The sequence below is a fragment of the Mustela putorius genome, unplaced genomic scaffold, assembly GCF_011764305.1.
Source record: "Mustela putorius furo isolate JIRA1106 unplaced genomic scaffold, ASM1176430v1.1 tig00000785_pilon_pilon_pilon, whole genome shotgun sequence".
Taxonomy (NCBI): Eukaryota; Metazoa; Chordata; class Mammalia; order Carnivora; family Mustelidae; genus Mustela; species Mustela putorius.
The window spans coordinates 10,018,471-10,037,541 of record NW_025421480.1 but is presented as its reverse complement, the minus strand read 5'-3'; the positions used below and the strand labels follow the sequence as shown (position 1 = coordinate 10,037,541).

The 19,071-nt window shown below is 34.7% G+C and overlaps 1 protein-coding gene across 16 annotated transcripts in view; it reads right to left on the bottom strand.

Annotated features, from left to right (window-relative positions):
- CDC42BPA (CDC42 binding protein kinase alpha) overlaps positions 1–19,071 on the bottom strand; it is a 329,361-nt gene that overhangs the window by 110,365 nt on the left and 199,925 nt on the right. For 14 of the 16 annotated variants that reach the window (XM_004756819.3, XM_004756823.3, XM_004756820.3 and 11 more), the window contains exons 12-14: positions 12,622–12,755; positions 3,971–4,213; positions 3,596–3,706 (exon numbers count right to left, since the gene is read on the bottom strand). In XM_004756819.3, the coding sequence (XP_004756876.2) occupies positions 3,596–3,706; positions 3,971–4,213; positions 12,622–12,755 (488 nt within the window). The remainder of the gene's footprint in view (positions 1–3,595; positions 3,707–3,970; positions 4,214–12,621; positions 12,756–19,071) is intronic. The other 2 variants (XM_004756828.3, XM_004756832.3) reach the window with 1 other exon arrangement.

Here is a 19,071-nt window from a genome sequence, read left to right as displayed (position 1 = left end):
TGTTCAAACAAAGTGGCTCCCAAGCTTCTTAAATGCTGGACTGAAAACTGGCAGTATTCTTTTGAATATTTTTATATAAAGGATCATGTGATCTATGAACAGAGATAGTTTCACTTTTTCCTTTCCAGTTTGGATACTTTTTATTTCTTCTTCTTGTCTAATTCCTCTGGCTAAATACACCAGTAGAATATTACATAGCAGCAGTAAAAATGGGCATCCTTGTCTCATTCCTAATATTAGGGAGAAAGTTTTTATTTGTTCAACATTGAGTATAATGTTAACTGTGGGCTTTTCATAAATATCTTTTATCATGTTGAACATGTTCCCTTCTATTCCTAGTTTTTTGGGGGTTCTCATTATGAAAGGATAATGGATTTTGTGAAATGATTTATGTGCTTCAAGTAAAATAATCATCCCCTCTCCCAGGTCCTATTAATGTATTATATATATATTTTTTTACACCGAGCCACCCTTATATTCCTGAAATGAACCAATGTCAGGGTGCATCATCTTTATAATATGGTTTTGGACTTAGTTTGCCAGCATTTTGCTGGGGAGTCATACATCTATATTCATTAGGAATACGGGTCTGTAATTTTCTTTTCTTGTAATGTTCTTAAGATGTCTTTGGTATCAAGGTAATGCCGACCTTAAAGAATGAGTTGAGAAGTTCTCCCTATTCTTGTTATCTTTGGAAGAGTCTAAGAAGGATTGGTGTTCATTCTTTAAATGTTTGGTTCAGTCCACTAGTGAAAGCATCTGGCCCTGGACTTCTCTTTGCCACAAGTCTCCTTATTATTGACTACATCTTTTCACTTGATATAAGTCTGTTAGATTTTCTTTTTTTTTTTTTTTTTGAGCCATTTAAAGTAATTTGTGTGCTTTTATAACGGTTAGTCAATTTTGTTTATCTTTCAAAATAATCAACTTTTGGTTTCATTCTCATTATTTTCTATCCTCATTTTATTTAATTCTGCTCTAATCTTTATTAGTTCCATCCTTCTGCTAGCTTTGAGTTTCCTTTACTCTTATTTTTATAACCATAGATAGTAAAATTAAGCAACTAATTTGAGACCTTTCTTTTTTAAAAAATATAGTTATTTACAGCTACAAATCGTCCTCTGAGCACTGCCTTTACTGCATCCAGTGTGGTATTTTAATTTCATTCCTCTATAGGTATTTTTCTAATTTCCCTTGAGTCCTTCTTTGATCATTAATTAAGAGTATCTTGTTTTATTTCCACATATATATTTTTTAACACTCCAGTTATTCTTATGTTACTGATTTTTGGCTTCATTCCACTGTGGCTAGAGAAGATACTTTGTATGACTTCAGTCTTCTTACATTTTTGAGACTAGTTTTGTAGCCTAACATCCAGCCTCATCTGGGAGAATATATCATGTGCACTTGAGAATAATATGCGTTCTGCTGTTGAGTGGAAGGTCTGGTTGGTTATAGTGTTATTCAAGACTTTTTACCTTAAATCATCTTCTCTCTGTATGTTCTATGCAGTATTGAAAATGGGATACTGAATTTTCTGTTATTCAATAATTATTTCTCCCTTCAATTCCATTGAAAAGTATTCCTAGTAGACTGAAGATTCCTACAGACTTTTAGAATCGCCAAAATAGGTTTAGAAGAAACTAAACCAAGAAATTCCAGTTTTAGAAAATATCTCAAGAGGGACACCTGGGTGGCTCAGTCGGTTAAACATCTGCCTTCGGCTCAGGTCATGATCCCAGCGTCCTGGGATCGAGTCCCACATTTGCCTCTTTGCTCAGCAGGGTGCCTGCTTCTCCCTCTACCTCTGCCTGCTGCTCTACCTACTTGTGTGCTCTCTCTCTCTGGCAAATAAATAAATAAAATCTTTAAAAAATATATCCTCAAGAAATGACAGTAATATAATGATCACAGCCAATACTTGCTGAGCTTTTACTTTCTGCCAGGTCCTGGGAAAAGCATTTTAAATGCATTTACTTATGTATTGGGTAGTTCTATTTTTAATTTTAACTTATAAATTACAGAAGAGACTATGAGCATTTGAGTGGTCAGTAAATACAGGTTATTCAAAACTTTCAGAGCATCAGTGATTCTTACAAAAAAAAAAAAGACTAGTAGCTAGAATGTGGCACTGAGTTGGAAAACCCGTATTTAAACTGTACTTAACTCTACTGATGACATAATCCTTAACACCTCTAGGTCTCAATTTCCTCAACTGCAAATAATCTCTAAGATTCCTTCCAGTCTGTACTTTATTTGTTTATTTGTTACCCAAATCACCTAAAACAGTGCTAGAAACAAAACAGTCACGGACTGAAAATTATTTGAGTCAGTAATTTAATGACTTCCATAGACTACTACTGTCCCAGAAGCATACGTACACAGAAGAAACACCTCTGCTTGGGAAAGCTAACCATGACTCATGATTGTACAATATGATAAACCAAAAAATTAAAAACAAATAAACCAATGCCTAAAAATAAGAAATAAAATCTAGAGTTTATATTTATAGCAGAGAAACCTCATTTGCAACCACTGATATTCAACAGTCATAGAAAAGTTCTGACCAATTCTACATTCATTCATTGATTTAACACATTTATTAAACAAGTATTAAAATCTAGCCCTGACCCAGGTTAAAACTATACCTGTTTCCAATAAGTTTGGTCACAGTTTAGGCAGGGAGACATTTTGTGGATAAATACAATAAAATCTATGCCAAAGTTATTAACAGAATTCTAAAGTAGCATAGACTTCCTGAGATGACATTCAACTTGATTCTTATATTTGCCAGATGAGTAAGACTAGACTATACATGGTTATACAAGTAGAGGGTGTAGGTGAAGGCTGGTGGGCAGCATAGAGGAGACAGTTTTGCTAAGGTCAGAGTGGAGAAAAGGCAGGGATCATGTTCAGATTATAATTTAGTGTTGCAGAAATAGGATGTCAATTTAATCCCAATTCTCTCATTTTGACATACACAACATTATCAAGGCTGAGAGCACTTTACAAATATGTGCATATACTCCTTAAATAAAACCAATGAGATAGGATTTTACAGATAAGAAAATTAAAGTCCAGAGAGATGTAAGTGTTTTGCAGCATTACATGGCTAGTAACTGATGAGGGTAGGAGTTAAAACCAAGCAGTCTAACTCCAGAGCAGGCACAAGGATCTCCCTTGTAAGCACTTCTGCTCAGATGTGGTGGCCCATGCCTATTATTGTCTCACCCATGTAACAGAAGTATCTGTGGAGCTACCCCTTCGCCTCACCTATGTCATTTATAAAATGAGGGTCTGGGTATTTAACAATGCACCCCATGCAGATTACTGATACATCTTGTCCAGGTGGGCAGTTCTTCCTAAATATTTGATATTTTCCGATAGATTTCTTCTCCTTATTAAACACAACCTTCCCTTTCTTTCCAGAATGATGCTGAAGTCTACATCAGCTTCCCACTAGGAATGAGAATTAAGATTAGGTTTGAAGGATAGTTTTTACTCCACGTCAAAGAGAATACATAAACTAACACTTCTTTTAAGCCTAAAGAAAAGAAAATTGGTGTAACTTCACAAATGTGAAATCAGACACTACCTTTAGTCCCTCCAATTCATTTTCCAGTTGCTTGGAATAGTGCTCGCTCTGTTCACGCAGTTTCCTGTCTTTAGATGCTTCAGCAGCCACAGCTTCTGTATGAACTTCCAGCTTTAAAATAAAATGAAAAAAGCAGATGTCATGGTTATAATTGTATTCCCAATAAAATCCTTTTCCCCATGGAAATTTACCTTGTAACAAGAAGATAACTCAAATGTTGAAATTCGTATTTAATAAAATTACTGAACTAAAACAAAGCAAAACAAAACAGGGTTTTCAAAAATTAAAGAAGGAGATACACATTATTCCACTAATCTGAAAAAGCAGCTTTAATCACTACCCCACGGGCACTAAAAAATCTGCCTGACTACTAACCTCTTTTTTGGCTCTCTCTGTTCTGCGCAGTTCTTGCCTTAAGCTTTCAACTTTTTGCATCACCAGGTCCACCTCTTCTTCCTTATCTCGGACATGGCGAGCAAGTTTCTGTTTTTGGGTGTGCAATTCTGTTAGCCGCTCATTGATCTCCATGAACTCCTGCATGGCCAGTTTCCTCTGACAGTGTGCGTCTTTCAGCTCTTTGGACTGGTTTTTTAATCGCTCACTAGCCTGGACTAGTTCCTACAGTTTTGTAAAAAGAATATAAGTTACCAATTCTGCAACCTAGGAACCAATTTTGGCCGTCAAAGTAGCTATCGTGAAGTCAAGAAGAGCCAAAATTATTCATCTCAGGACAAAATTAAAAGAAATCAGCTATTTCTGAACAGATATTAATAGCAGGGTGCTCTGTTGATATTCTCGATTCCTGATACTAATTGTGATGAACAGCTGATTCAATTTGCCAGTATCTTAGTTTCTACAAATAAATGAAGAGTATAGGAACACCAGATACAATGGTCAAAATAAAGATTTTGTGAAATGCAATGGATACTTGTGAGATTTTTAAAAATTATACTATATCATTACAAATGACAAAAAATAAGGAATACTCTTATGTGGACACTAAACCTCAGTCCAGAAGCAAGGAAAGAAAGCTAAATAAACTCCTATATCAAAGTGAGAGTTAAAGCACCAAGTCTGCCTTCTGGCAAAAGAAAATGCAAATCGCTTTTGAGTAAAGAGCCTCAATGAAATGTAGGATTTTTAAGAGCAAACAGACTCCAGTGATATTTGAACATTAAATTACCAAGTATTAATATAAAATGGGTACATATGAAACATTTGAGGAGTTAAAAAAAAAAAGACTACTAAAAATGACCAAGCAGATTTATAAAACTATGTAGAACATTTAGAAATGTAAAAATATAAGTGTTAAAATTAAAGACCCGAATCCATCAATGCAGTAAGTTCTTCATTTATGAAGCAAGAAAAAATTTTAAAGTTCAAATCCAGAAACTTTCAAAAAAATAAAACTGTGTAGCACCAAATAAAAATAAATGTCCTTGAAGTCAGCAAAAAAGGCAAATCACAAAGGAATTTCCATCCTCAAAAACAAAAACAAAAGAAGAGAGACTAAGAAGTAACAATAGAAACGGGGAAATGTTTCTAATGAGGTAATTAAAATTGTATTTTAACTTTAAATTTTAATTTAAAAAAAATATTTTATTTATTTATTTGACAGAGAGACACAGTGAGAGAGGGAACACAAGCAGGGGGAGGGAAAATGGGAGAGAGAGAAGCAGGCCTCCCACCAAGCAGGGAGCCCAATGCGGGACTCAATCCCGGGACCTGGGATCATGACCTAGGCTGAAGGCAGACACTTAACGACTGAGCCACCCAGGTGCCCTTAAATTTTAACTTAACTAATTTAAATTTCTTTTCAGGTATGAGGCTAAATAACTATATTCATATAAACAAGAACTGACAGAACTTATCATTAACAGATCTCCACTAAATAGAAACCTCTAAAGGTCTACTTTAGGAAAAAGAAAAATAATTTTAGAAGCAAAATCTAGCAGAGAAAGACAATTATCATATGGTTTCACTTGTATGTGGAACATAAGGAATAGCATGGAGGACATTCGGAGAAGGTAGGGAAAAATGAAGGGGGCAGAAATTAGAGGGGAAGACAAGCCATGAGATACTATGGATTCCAGGAAACAAACTGAGGGTTTCGTGGGGAGAGGCAGGGAAGGGAGGGATGGGCAAGCCGTGTGATGGGTATTAAGGAGGGCAAGGGTTGCATGGGGCACTGGGTGTTATACGCAAACAATGAATCATGGAACACTACATCAAAAACTAATGATGTACTAAAAAAAAAAATTAAAAAAAAAAAAGCAAAGTCTAATGACAGAGAAATGGAGGACTAAGAAACTGGTAAACATAAATGTGAATGTGAACAAACACATGGATGAGACTGTATTATAAAAATGTCTCATCCGTATCCAAACAAATAAACAAAATATTTTGTTTGTTCCAAACAAAAAGGATATAAGTAAAATATTAATAAAAAAACATTGGCATTGGAAGAGGTAACAGAGTTAAAGATCCTTAAATTGTTTGGGAGGTGTGGTTTAAGATATTAAATTTAGACTCTGTTAAATATGTAAGACAAAACTCAAGAGCAACTACTAGGAACTATTAAAACAAGTAAGTAAAGTGGGAAGAAAAACACTTCAATCAAAATTCAAGAAAAAATTTTGCAAGATGAAAAAAGTTCTGGAGATTCGTTGCACTTTTACTACTGAATGGTGTGTTTTAAAAATGATTGGAATAGATTTTATAGTACATGTATTTACCACAATTTTAAAAAGGCAAGAAAGGAAACAAAGGCACAAAAAAAAGCATGACAAATATAAAGCAGAAATTTGATAGAAACTTGTCTATACACATTGATAGTCAAAACAAATATAAAAGGGCGAAGTTTGTTATACCAAATCAAAAATAATATCTAGATTTTAATAGAAAAAGTATTAATGATAGAGAATGTCCCACACAATGATAAATTCAACACTAGAAAGAAATGCTATTCTAAACTTTTATGCTTTCCACAAGATAGACTCAAAATAGATTACAAAGAAATTGTAAGAACATCATAGAAAAATTGGTATGACTATAATGAGAAATTTCGATTTGATGATCATTGATAAACTGAGCAATTTAAAAATAGTGAATATAGAGAGGATGATCAAGCATTATATGTAGAAGCTGCACCCAATATTGCAACATACATTCTTTTCAAGCACATAGTGAACATTAAAAAATGGGGCACCTGGCTGGCTTGGTTGGTAGAGTATATGACTCCTCATCAGGGTTTGCAAGTTCAAGTCCCATGTTGGGTATAGAGATTATTTAAAAATAAAATCTTTAAAAAATAATAATAATAAATAAATAAATAATGGAAAATGTAACAATCTGTCTAGGCCATGAAATAAGTCTCAGCAGATTTCAAAGAACATATTAAAGATCAAGTTCTCTAATATCATCACTTTTAAACAGAAATCAAAAATAAAAAGGCTAAATTCCATAATAACTCACTGGTCAAGGAGAAAAGTGAAAGAATATTAAAATATTTAGAACTAAAAACAAGATGAAAATAACAAAAACAATGAAAGTCTTTAGTACATATATTAAAACTTGAGGCTTCAGTAAAAGGTTTACTTAAGGGGAGATTTATAACTTGAAATCCTTGTATTGAAACAACAAAAAAGATAAATTCAATGAAATTTTGCATAAAAAGAGTCAGAACACATTAATGCTTCTGCCAATATGAGAGGATAATAAAAATCAGGACATAAACTAATGAAACAGAAATGTCAGAATAAGGAACAACAACAAAGACAAAAGTTGGTTCTTTGAGAAAAATAATAAAACAGGCAAGTATCTGGTGAGATCAAACAAAGAGAGAAGAATAAATGCAAAAAGAAATAATATTCAGAAAAAAGGTTATAACTACAAATCTTGAAGAGATTTTAAAAAGCTAATGAAAGAATCTAATGAAAAACATTGTCAATAAATTTGTTAGCTTTTGAAATGAATGAATTCCTACAGAAATACAATTTATCAAAACTGTTTCATGAAGAAATAGAATGCCTAAGTACTCCTATAATAATTAAAGTACCTAAATAAATAGTTAAAAAACTTTCCCCATCCCCTCAGTGGGAGAGGATTTCCAAACTCAGAGGGTTACACAAGTGACTCCTCCAGTGTTTCAAGGAATAAACATTACTCTTACACAAACTTTTATAAAGAAGAGAAAAAGAGGCAATGCTGCCCAACTCATTCTATGAGACCAAAATAACCCTGACATTGTAAAAACACCAGAACAATAGAAAAAAAGTACAAGCCAATCATATTGATGCAAACAAAAAATCCAACATAACAAAAATTTAGCAAATCAACTCCAGTGACATACAAAGCAGATAAGCATGAAATCTGGATAGACTCCTTGTATTTGAAATTCCAGCTCCAACACTTTCTAGCTCTATGAACTTAAGAAGAGCGCTTGACCTTCTCTGTGCTTGGTCTCACCATTTATAAAATGAGAATAATAATAACAAACAGTGCTATTATGTAAGTGTTACATATACTAGCATATTATTATTTAGGATATAATACACATGAAATTTAGGTTTAATCCAGAAATGCAAAAATAGTTTAACATCAGAAAAAAAATTCATCAATGTAATTTACCAAACCAAGTTACTAAAGAAGAACAGTCCTATAATTACAACAATATATATCAACAAACTTCTAGAAATTGGTTGCAATAGTGTACAAAAAAGCATATTAGGTAAGTCCTATACCCATTCCTGATAAAAATGATTATCAAAATAGGAACACAGAAGATAACTTTCTTAACCTGATAAAAATTATTTACCAAAAACTTACAGAAAACATTATTAGTGGTCAACCAGTAAAGGCATTTTCTTTGAAATCAGGAATAAGACAGGGAAGCTTGCTATTACGAGTTCTATTCAACATTGTACTGTGGGTTCTAGCTAATACAGCAAGACAAGGAAAGATAAGAAAGGTCATAAAAAAACAGAAAAAGAAACAAAACTGTCATTATTTGCAGAGAACCATAAAGAATTTCAAATATATTAGTACAATTAAGAAGAATTTAGTAATGTTGCTGGAACAAAATCAGTAAGAAAATATAATTTTAAAAATACCATTTTAAATGGTCGATCAATAAATTTGATCACAATGAAAAAATAGAATAATAAATTTAAAGAAAGGCAAATAAGACATGGATAAAAGTTTATGGAAAAACATTTTAAAAGATGTTAAAGACATGAAGAGATATACCATGTTTGTGGAAGGACTGTGGGAGTCTAGAGAAAATATTTCTATATTTTTCTATGGATAGGCCTTTGTAAACAAATTTTACTGAAACCTGGAATCTGGACTAAAAGGAAGTCTTGTAATTTATGTCTAATTTAAAATGAGAAACTCCAGAGAGATTTAACTCCTGAATGTATGTGCTTATGCTTCAGCAAGGGGTGTGGAGAGGAGCCTGGATCAGGAAGGGATCCTCTTTAAAGAGCTTGAGACTCTGGGCTTATCTTTCCACTGGAGTGACTAATCTATATTCCAGAGCTATAGATCCTTCTCTTGACATTTCCAAGGAGACTCTCAGAAAGGTGGGTGGAGATTGGGGCGGGAGACGGCAGGGCAGCGGTAGGAAGCATCCGCCACTCTTTATATAAACACCCTGACTCACAACACAGACTCCCATATATGTCATGTTTTACCTATCCAGCTCTCATTGCATTGCCCCCAGAGGTAAGAATTAGCACACAGCGGAGGGATGTGGTTATTTCTGCTCTACATATATCACAATACTATACTCTGCTCTTGAAATCTGTTATGTGCATTTGGAATAATATTCATAAATATGGATAGTAAGAACTTAAAGATTCAATACTGTAATGATGTCAATTCTCCTGAAATTACAAATTTAATGCAATTTTAATAAAAATCCCATCACAGTTTTTAAGGAATGAGATACAGACTCATCCATAAATGGAAATGTAACATACGACAGAGGTGACATCACACATCACTGTGGAAAAGATGGGTTATTTAGTAAATGAGTAAGTAGTTAGCTACATAGGAAAAACTGAAATTGGATCTTTATCTCACGATACAAAAAATAAATTTCTAGTGTATTAAAAATTTAAATATGAAAAGACCAAACTTCAAAACTGCAAAATAAAAACTGAACACTTAAAAAAAAAAAAACGGAATTTTTAACCTCATATTCCTTACACATGCAAGCAAAACTTTAAAAAGAAAGATCGATAAATCTGATTACATTAAAACTAAGAACTTCTGTTATTCAAAATCCCATAAAGAAAGTGAAAAGACAAGCCACTAACTGGGAGATATCTGTAGCATACACAACTGACAAAAGATTAATATAGAAATTTTCAAGAATTCTTAGCTAACCAATAAGAAAAAGACAAACAACCCAAGAGAAAAATTTATACAAAGGATACTGAGAGGCACTTCACAAAAGAAATAAAAATGAGAAATGGGCATATGTAAGACACTCAACATCATTAGTAATTAGAGAAGTTAAGACCTTATAACAAAATATCATTCTAGACCTAAAATATCAATTTCAACTAAGGTTGGACAAAATAATATACCTAATAATATGAAGTACTATTGAATATACACTAGGTGGTGGGAGTTAAAGTATAAATTAGTATATTATAATAAAAAATAGAGTATTTTCATTAATTATGACCCAACTATTCTACTCATGTTTGTATAAGTAAGTGTGTACAGATCAGTATATATGTTCAAGAATATTCATTTACAGTAGTTGTCAAGTATAAGCAACCTTAGTATCTGTACACAAAGAATGGCATAAATTCTGAAGTGTTCACATAATGGTATACTATACAGCAACTACATGAATGTTTTATGGCTATTTGGATGAATCTTAGAAATATAATGAGTGGAAAAAAAACTACAAGAAATTGCATATACCATTTTATAAAGCTCGGAAAAAAGCAACACTAAATTATATATATATAATTTTTTTTTTAATTTCCTATGGCATTAAAAATGCTTTAGCCAGCAAGTTCAATGGCTATTCACTAGTCCATCATATGAATGGGTTGGGCATTTCAGTTGTTTCTAATATTTTTCCTTTATCAATGTGTTGAGAAATTTCTCTGTGAGCAAATCTTTGAATGTCTGATTATCTTCTTAAATTTGGACAAATGGAGTTTACTCTATCAAGTAGTTCAGTACTTTAAGGCTTTGGATACTTACTGCAAATTAGCTTTCCAAAAATAATGTATCAGATTATAATCTCATCTTCAGTATTTGGCACTGGCATTTTTATTTATTTTTACTGAAGTGTAATTAACATAGTTTCAGATGTATAATATAGAGATTAGACAATTCTATCCTTTACTCAGTGCTTACCATGAGAAATGTAGCTACCATCTGTCACCACATATATATATTTTATTATATATTATTTAGAGGCATACTAATATGTAATAAAAATTTTTTCCTTAAGGAAATGATTGACATAAAATTTGGTACAGTGATTACCATTTTAATATTACTATAATATTATTTAAACAAGTAGAACATGTTATAAATTCAAAATATTATTAGATTGGCCATGAATTTAAACAGATCTGTACACCACACTGCTTGTAACTGCATTAAGAAAAAAGTAATAATAAACAAATAATACATGATATGTTAGAAAAAGTAAAAATATACTAACCAATTCAATTTAATCTTTATAGATTTTTCTGTTAGTCTTTTTTATTAGCTTTTTATTAGCTTCCTCAGCAAAAGGTTATTTGTTTTATTTACTTATTTTTTTAAAAAATATTTTATTTATTTGACAGAGATCACAAGTAGGCAGAGAGGCAGGCAGAGAGAGAGGGGGAAGCAGGCTTCCCCCGAGCAGAGAGCCCGATGCGGGGCTCGATCCCAGGACCCCGGAACCACAACCCAAGCCGAAGGCAGAGGCTTTAACCCACTGAGCCACCCAGGTACCCGGGTTTTATTTTTAATTGCCTCGACTTCTTTACTGACAGCAAGACTTTAAAATCTTCCCCCAAAGAAATTCATTAATATCATCAATTATATATTATATCATTGAATACAATTTATACTACGCCAAAAACCACTCATTTCTTTATTTTATTGGCTAGTATTAATTCCAACATTATTTTGTTAATGAAAGGCAAAATATATACACTGAGTGGTTCAGGTATTTTCTGGTGCTTGAATATTATTTGAACCCTACTGAATGTGTTAGAGTGTCTCTGCCATTAGTAAATTTTATTGATGGTCACAATACTGTTTGAGTGTTACATAAAGTTCTTATGAAAATAAATTTAGCTTGTTCATCCATGCTTTGAAAGATAAACTGACATTTTAAAAGATAATTAAAACACTAAAAGATTTTTATTTTAATCTTTTTAAAATGTTCATATCAGCAAATCACAATGAAAATACGCCTATATTTTAAATTTTTCCATAGATACTAACTATGGCTTACTATTTACTTATTACTTTTTAATATTTTTCAATAACATTTATTTATCTTTAAAGATTTATTTATTTGAGAGAGAGAGAGATTGAGAGAGAGAGAGAGCACGCATGAGAAGGGAGAGGGATGGAGTGAGCAGCAGATTCCCCACTGAGCAGGGAGCCCAATGTGAGACTTGATCCGGGGACTCCAGAATCATGACTGAGACTTGATCCGGGGACTCCAGAATCATGACCCTAGCCGAAGGCAGTTGCCCAACCAACTAATCCACCCAGGTGCCCAACATTTACTTTTAATTAAGTCCTTTGATTATTAACTTCTCAAAAGAACAAATGATTCTGAACTTTAAAATCTTGAGAATATAAAAGTTACCTCATTACTAGCTACTAATCAAATGAAATACACCAAAATAATTCCTAAATCTTTAAACTGATATTTTACAGACAAAATATACTTTATGTTACTATAATTTACTAGGAAAGCTTTCAGTATACAAATTAAACAAGGTTAAGAATTCAAAAGCAGCTTTAACAATCTATCCACATATTTTTACCTTGTTTAATTCTTCCCTTTCTTGTTGTAGTGTTTTGATTTGTTTTTCATAAGCCTTGATTTGTCGAAAAGCATCATCTAGCTCTCTCCTCACAGAGTTGGCCTCCTCAAGCTGTTGTTCTAAGTGACTTGATTCTAAAAAGAGAAGATGGTGGTTATTTTACTATTTGTATAAAAACAAATGTTTGAAATCAAGGTTTCAACACTACCAATTTTATTTAAAAATAAAGTACTCTGTATTTGGTTTTGGCTTACGGACACCGCATACCACTATGACTATGACTGAACAATTAAGTGCTTAGCAAGTTCACTGTAAAGACGGTGCAAACTAATGCCAGTGTGGAGCTGCACAAAACCTGCGTACAAAAGTGCCTTACATTTCTATTAGAAAAAGATGACCAGACTTCCAACAAGGTACCTTTAGAACCAATTAAAAGCTTAAAAGTAATAAAAACAACAAAGCCAACCAAACTGACAAAATGGTATTCTTCTATGGATGTTTATTAATGTTCGTGTGCCTATATTCGTCAAATTATTGTAAGAGGGCTGTGCTTGTAATGGGTGCAGACCCACAGCCCTGTTTCACCAGTGCTCATCTGAAGCACATACTCTGATTTCTGAAAGCAAGTGTTTGAAAACCTCTGATCTAGAAAAGGAAACTAAGGCCTAGGGAACTGAGTATCTAGCCTGAGGTCAGTATCTGAAGAAAGACGACAGCTCAGAACTCCCGCATCAGCCTTTCCAACTGGAAAAATAAGGTTATCAAACAATACTTAATATTATCACTTCAGAAGAGGTATTAGGAAGCAAAATAAAATCACTAATTTTGATACACGCTTAAATAAATGTTAATAAATTGATATAAAATATTCCTGGCATCAAAAGTAAATTAGCAAATTAAAGAACTAATGCCCATAAAAACAGAAAAATCTAAACACATTCATTGTGGACTTCTGAACCCGGTATTTTCTATTCTTTACAACCCTGTTACTCTGCATGTTGTTTCCAGGCAAGGAGCATTAGCATCCTCTGGAAGCTTGTCAGAAATGCAGAATCCTGGGCCCCACCCAGACTTAATGAATCAGATCTGTATTTGAACAAGATCCCCAGGTCTTGCAAATTCAAGTGTGGAAACAGGTGCACAAAATACTGCACACCGAGTTGAATGCTTTCAATAAATGAAGTAGTGTTTCAAATATACCAGTCCTTTTGAAAAGACCATTTCATGAGTATAGGTAAGTCTCATGGTCAAAAAGTCACTAAAATGCACTAATGTAACATATACTAAATGGTGCTAGATTGCTTAAATAAAATAATTTACTGATATTTAGTGCCCTAAGCTCATAGATTTATTAAAGAGCTTGTTTATCTTACGTATTTTGAAAGTCTAAATACATTAAGGGATAAGATCGTTTTTTACCAATTTTCAAAAGTATCTGCGAAGTTTCATTTAACCAGTTTTCATTTTGTCTAATAATATAATTTGAATAGTCTAAACAAATGTTTCACTTGAAGAATGTTTCACTAAAGGATCATAGGATGTTTACTCTTAAAGATCATAGGGTATGTAGTCATATTCAGAAAATTATATTTTATCATATTCTCAAATTTTAGCATTTCATGTAGGAAATTTTGTTTGACTAATTTCTTTGGAACATTTTTAAGTGATATTTTTCTGTTAAAGTTTTAAACTTTTTTTAGAATTCAATAATTTGTTATTTCTAATTATTTGGTGTCAAAATTGAGTATGTGAACATGGCTAACATCAATCCCATTTTACGGTTAAGGTATGTCAGGATGAAGTATTCATATGGCCTGTTTTGTAATCCCTTCTGAGAATATCCATTTCCTTTCTTGCGCTCTGAAGAGCGCTTCCCTAGCATGTTAAAGTTTTTTGCAAATTACTGAGTCATTCGCTTATCTCAACTGCTTTTTGTTAGAAACCAAAAGGAAATCAGTGTTTCATAAAATGTCTGCATCACATAAAATTTATGGCAAAATGATTCTGCGGGATAGCTTTGACAACTTTCAAGGCTGGTTTCTTGTCTTCCTTCAGTGTAGGTTATATTCCAGTTCTATCCCAGCCATTTTGCTTCGGCTGCTTTGCAGCAGAGTTGTTAGGTATATATATAAATTTTATGTCACATTTTCATGTTTCAGGTAGACCAAATGGAGAAGACAAACTCAATTATTTATAAAATCTTACCATATGAAGAGAAGCATTACACTTGCATTTGATATACACGGAATTTTGCATTCCCCAAAGATAAAAAACCCAAATCTAAAAAATCCAGAATGCACTGAATTTTGGCCAACCACTTAAAATGGCTAAGTTGCAGGAATTGTTTACATTACTACAACAGAGTGAATTGGATTAAAATTTTGAAAGAAATCCTCAAAGACAGGGCACCTGGGTGGTTAGTTGGTTAAGTGTCTGCCTTTGGTTCAGATTGTGATTCCCAGATCCTGGGGTTGAGCGCCACATGGGGCTCCCTGCTCAGCAGGGAGCCTGTTTCCCCCTTTCCCACTCCCCCTGCTTGTGCTCTGTCAAATAAACAAACAAACAAAAAATCTTAAAAAAAAAAATAAAATCCTCCAAGACTACCAAAAAATATCTCATGCACCATGATTAGCCATAGCATTTAGATGAACTAATTAAAAACCAGTTTTAGTGAATAAATAGAAGAAGCAGTACTAGCAAAGGGGGTTAGCTCATCCCAACTAAATGGCTCCTAGCTCACGGTTGCTAGCACAACTGCCAGATTCAATCTGTTAGCAATGAGGATTTAATAAGGGATTAACACACAGAAAATTAGTTTTCTTTGCACTGTATGGCATATAAGAGAATGGAGTCTCTTGTCTAGAGGAGATGACCAAGTCAGGAAGACAAGAGTAACACCCTTCAAGACATAAATGAAGAAGAAATGAAATGCACATTGTGTGACAGGTTAAACGGGAGCTCGGGGAATCACTCAGAGTGGAGCCCAGGCAAACTGCACGGGGGGAATGCAGTGCAGGGAGTAGGGGTAGAACCATCAGAGCACCTCGTCCTGATCCACAGCTTCTTCCTTACATTCTGACTCCTAAAATAATGCAGAACTTCTGAGGTGTTTCGAGATCTGACTTCGAATCATGATGGGGCAAAACAGGTTCCCCTATTTCTGCCCCCCCCCATTCACTATCTTTCATCCTTTACTGACATGATGTAGTGTGTGTGGGATACAGACAGAGAGAGGGAGGAGAGAAAGAGTTTGGTGCTGAAGAGACAGAGCATGGAGGAACAAATCACCCATCTCGAGGCAACAAAACAAAGGGGGATACAAAGCACATTAGAGGTTACAGTGACTTTTCTATTTAGGAAGGAAGAAACCATTCCTTTCTCTTCTCATGGAGAAACATTAATAAGAGGAAGAACTTCTATTTTTATCTGCAGATGGTCAATAAGTATGTATTGAGCATCTATTTAGCTGACACAAGGAAACTCTGTCTTGCCCTCTTGGGAGCTTGGAACGTGATGAGAAAAGCAGATTTTAAAAAGAAATTTTAAGTAATTACAAACATTAACTTTTCTAGGAGTTTAAATACATTATAAAACATTGCCATAGGGAAAGAAAAGATAGACACTGATGATGCTTACTTGTTCACACAAAGATCTGGCTTAAAAAGTAGCTAGGGGTGCCTGGGTGGCTCAGTGGGTTAAAGCCTCTGCCTTCGGTTCAGGTCATGATCCCAGGGTCCTGGGATCGAGCCCCACATTGGGCTCTCTGCTCAGCAGGGAGCCTGCTTTCTCCCCTCTCTCTCTGCCTACTTGTGATCTCTGTCTGTCAAATAAATAAATAAAATCTTTAAAAAAAAAATCCTAAAAAGTAGCTAGAAGAACAGCATTTACAAGGTGATTTGGACAGATTTTTGTTTTGTTTTGTTTTGTTTTGTTTTAAACAGCCACAGGTATAGTCAGGGCCACTCATCAGGCAAGTCCTTAGGGAGCCTATGCTTATCTCTAGCTCTTATGTCAAATGTTTAAGGCAGCGTGGGTGTAATTACGAATGAGACACAGATGATAATTACCCTCCGCCTGACCACTACGCCTCTGGTGCCTACTATAATTTTTGGTATAGAGTAGCAAGTCCATAAAAATGTTCACGGACTGAATTAAGAGTAAATGAACGTTGCTCGTGGGAATGTAAATAGTACGACCTCTGTAGAAAACGGGGGTGGCAATTCTTAAAAATGTTAAACACAGAATTTCCATATAAATTCAGGAATCCCACTTCCTGCTATGTGCCCAAAAGAAGAGAAAGCAGGGACTTGAACAAAGACATGTACCCTCATGTGCACAGCAGCATTATTTACAACAAACAAAAGGAGAAAGCCACCCCAGCACTGGCCAACAGATGAATGAATAAACAACACAGAGTGTTTACATATACACAGTAGGATGCTGTATTAAGGAAGGACAATCTTTTTTTAACATGTAATGTATTCTTTGCTTCAGGGGTACAGGTCTGTGAACTGTCAGTCTTACACAATTCACAGCATTCACCATTGTACATACCCTCCCCAGTGTCTATTCCCCTCCACTTCCCAACAACTCTCAGTTTCTTTCCTGAGATTAAGAGTCTCTTATGGTTTCTCTCTCTCCCCAGCCCAGCTTGTTTCATTTTTTCCCACCCTTTCCCCCATGGCCCCCTGCCCTGCCTCTCAAATGCCTCATATCAGAGCGATCATATGATAATTCTCTTTCTCTGATTGACTTATTTTGCTTAGCATAATACCCTCTAGTTCCAGCTGCATCATTGCAAATGGTAAGATTTCATTTCTTTTGATGGCTGCATAATATTCCATTGTGTGTGTATGTATATCTGTATATATATATATATATATATACAAACACACACAGGTATATGTATGTGTGTGTGTGTATATATATATATATATATATATACACAGATAAACATATATACACACGTGTGTGTGTGTGTGTGTGTGTGTGTGTGTGTGTGTATCACAGCTTCTTTAACCATTCATCTGTTGTTGGACCTCAAGGCTCTTTCCACAGTTCGGCTATTGTGGACACTGCTGCTCTAACACTGGAGTGCACGTGCCCCCTCAGATACACTACATTTGTATCTTTGGGGTAAATACCCAATAGTGCGATTGCTGAGTCGTAGGGTAGCTCTATTTTCAACTTTTTGAGGAACCTCCACACTGTTTTCCAGAGTGGCTGCAACGAGCTTGCATTCCTGCCAACAGTTTAGGAGGGTTCCCCTTTCTCCACATCCTCGTCAACATCTGTCATCTCCCGACTTGTTAATTTTAGCCATTCTGACTGGTGTGAGGTGGTCTCTCACTGTGGTTTTGATTTGTATTTCCCTGATGCCGAGTAATGTGGAGCACTTCTTCATGTGTTTGTTGGCCATTTGGATGTCTTTCTTTGCAGATATGTCTGTTCATGTCTTCTGACCACTTCTTGATTTGATTTTTTGTTCTTTGGGTGTTGAGTTTGGTAAGTTCTTTATAGATTTTGGATACTAGCCTTTATCTGGTTTGTCATTTGCGAATATCTTCTCCTGTTCTGTCAGTTGTCTTTTGGTTTTGTTTACTGTTTCCTTTGTTGTGCAAAAGCTTTTTATCTTGATGAAGTCCCAATAGTTCAATTTTGCCCTTTCTTCCTTTGCCTTTGGCAATGTTTCTAGGAAGAAGTTGCTGCAACTGAGAAGAGGTTGCTGCCTGCGTTCTCAAGGATTTTTGACAGATTCTTGTCTCACATTGAGTTCTTTCATCAATTTTGAGTCTATTTTTGTGTGTGGTGTAAGGAAATGGTCCAGTTTCATTCTTCTGCATGTGGCTGACCAATTTTCCAAGGAAGGACATTCTAACATCAGCTAGGACATGAATAAACCTTGAAGACCCTATGCTAAGTGACATAGGTTAGTCACAAAATGACAGATATTGTTTGCACATAAATGAGGTCCTGGTCAAATTCAGAGAAACAGAAAGGAGAACAGGGGCTTGCCAGAGGGGGTGGGGATGGGAGGAATGTGGAGCTGGCATTTGAGGGGTGGAGAGTTTCTGTTCTCGAAGAGGACAGGCCGTGGACAGGCCGTGGAGATGGCAGGTGATGACTGCACAGCATGTGAATGTGTTTAATGCCACTGATCTGTACATTTAAAAATTGTTACATGCATTTTACCAAAATAAAAAGGGTCTAAAATTGAACAAATGATACTGAAGAGATGAAGTGCAATGGAGGGCACAGAGACCAGCACACAGCCAAGAAGAGAGAGGCTGGGAAGGAAGAATACTAAAAAGAGTATTTTCCCTTTCTCTCAATGTCATTTTCAGTGCTTCTGTCCCGCTCCTGGGAACAGCTCAGTCATCAGAAGTGAAGAGCAGTCACAGAAGCATGAGTTTAGGGGGAAGGAAGGAGTAAAGTAAAGAAGGAAATCTC